The sequence below is a fragment of the Cynoglossus semilaevis genome, unplaced genomic scaffold, assembly GCF_000523025.1.
Source record: "Cynoglossus semilaevis isolate Cse_v1.0 unplaced genomic scaffold, Cse_v1.0 C19096350, whole genome shotgun sequence".
In the NCBI taxonomy this organism is placed as follows: domain Eukaryota; kingdom Metazoa; phylum Chordata; class Actinopteri; order Pleuronectiformes; family Cynoglossidae; genus Cynoglossus; species Cynoglossus semilaevis.
Window position 1 is genome coordinate 1 of NW_007586948.1, and position 936 is coordinate 936.

General features: G+C 45.6%; 1 protein-coding gene across 1 annotated transcript; it reads right to left on the minus strand.

Annotated features, from left to right (window-relative positions):
- Positions 1-6: 6 nt before the first annotated feature.
- Positions 7-917, minus strand: LOC107988189 (protein artemis-like). Its single transcript, XM_017031058.2, has one exon. The coding sequence runs from the start codon at positions 841-843 to the stop codon at positions 145-147; it is 699 nt and encodes a 232-aa protein (XP_016886547.1). The 5' UTR covers positions 844-917; the 3' UTR covers positions 7-144.
- Between the last annotated feature and the right edge of the window lie 19 nt (positions 918-936).

Genomic DNA, 936 nt, shown 5'->3' on the forward strand with positions numbered 1-936 from the left:
AATTTGTGATGTCAAAATAGGGTCACAGGCCCATAAAGGGTTGGGAACCACTGGTTTAAACCTACATTAATATGACTGTCCACCAGTATTTCTTAGTTCTGTTTTTGTAAGACAATTTTTGGAGCATGTTAAATGTGGGAAATGTCAAACTCTTTTCTTCCTAACGACCACTTCCTCTCCTGCTGCTAACTTCCTGTACAGCTGCAGCAGTTCGTTGGGTCGCGGCACCTTTGATTCCGGTGTGCAGGGAATGTCAAAGTCAGATGATTCCTGAGAAGAAGGCAGCAGGTCTCTTTCTTTAACAGAGTTGTTCTGACCGCTGTCGCGCTCCTCTGCGTCGTTGGCATCGTCTTCTTGTTCTGGCTGCAAGAGGACATTTTCAGGTAAAGAAGAAGACTCCTGGTTCTGAGAGGACTGGTTAGATAAGGACGCTGACAGAGTCAGGCTCAAGTTCTCCACGCTTTCTTCTTCCATTTCTGGAAACAGTTCGGGCGTCTGTGAGCCGCTCATCCTGCAGGGGGAGCTGTGTGAAATAATAGAGCAGCAGGACTGTGAGTGGCTGTTCTGGCTGTCACTCAAAGTTACCGGGTTAAAGAAATCCTCCCATCTTGGAGTTTCTTTTCTCTCCTCCTCCACCTCTCCCTGTCGCCCCTGTCCTTCTTTTATAGTTTCTTTCTTAACCATAGTTCTTTTCTCATGGTTTTCCTCGTGCTTTTGGTCTTTCTCCTCTTGTTCGTCCACCTTCCCCTTCCCCTCCTCCTCTTCCTCATCCTCTTCGTCATTGGACTCGGTGCAGTCAATAAAGTTGCAAACAGCAGACGGGCTATCATTATTAGTACCCATATTAGTTTGAAGTAAAGTACGCTTTACACCAAAAGGGGGTGCTGTTCTCTCACTAATGCAGATTTTTCCTGAAATTCAAGTGAATAAAAAAAA

What these genes read in the sequence shown, in the direction of transcription:
- LOC107988189 (XM_017031058.2), bottom strand. Translation starts at nt 843, where the DNA reads ATGGGTACTAATAATGATAGCCCGTCTGCTGTTTGCAACTTTATTGAC.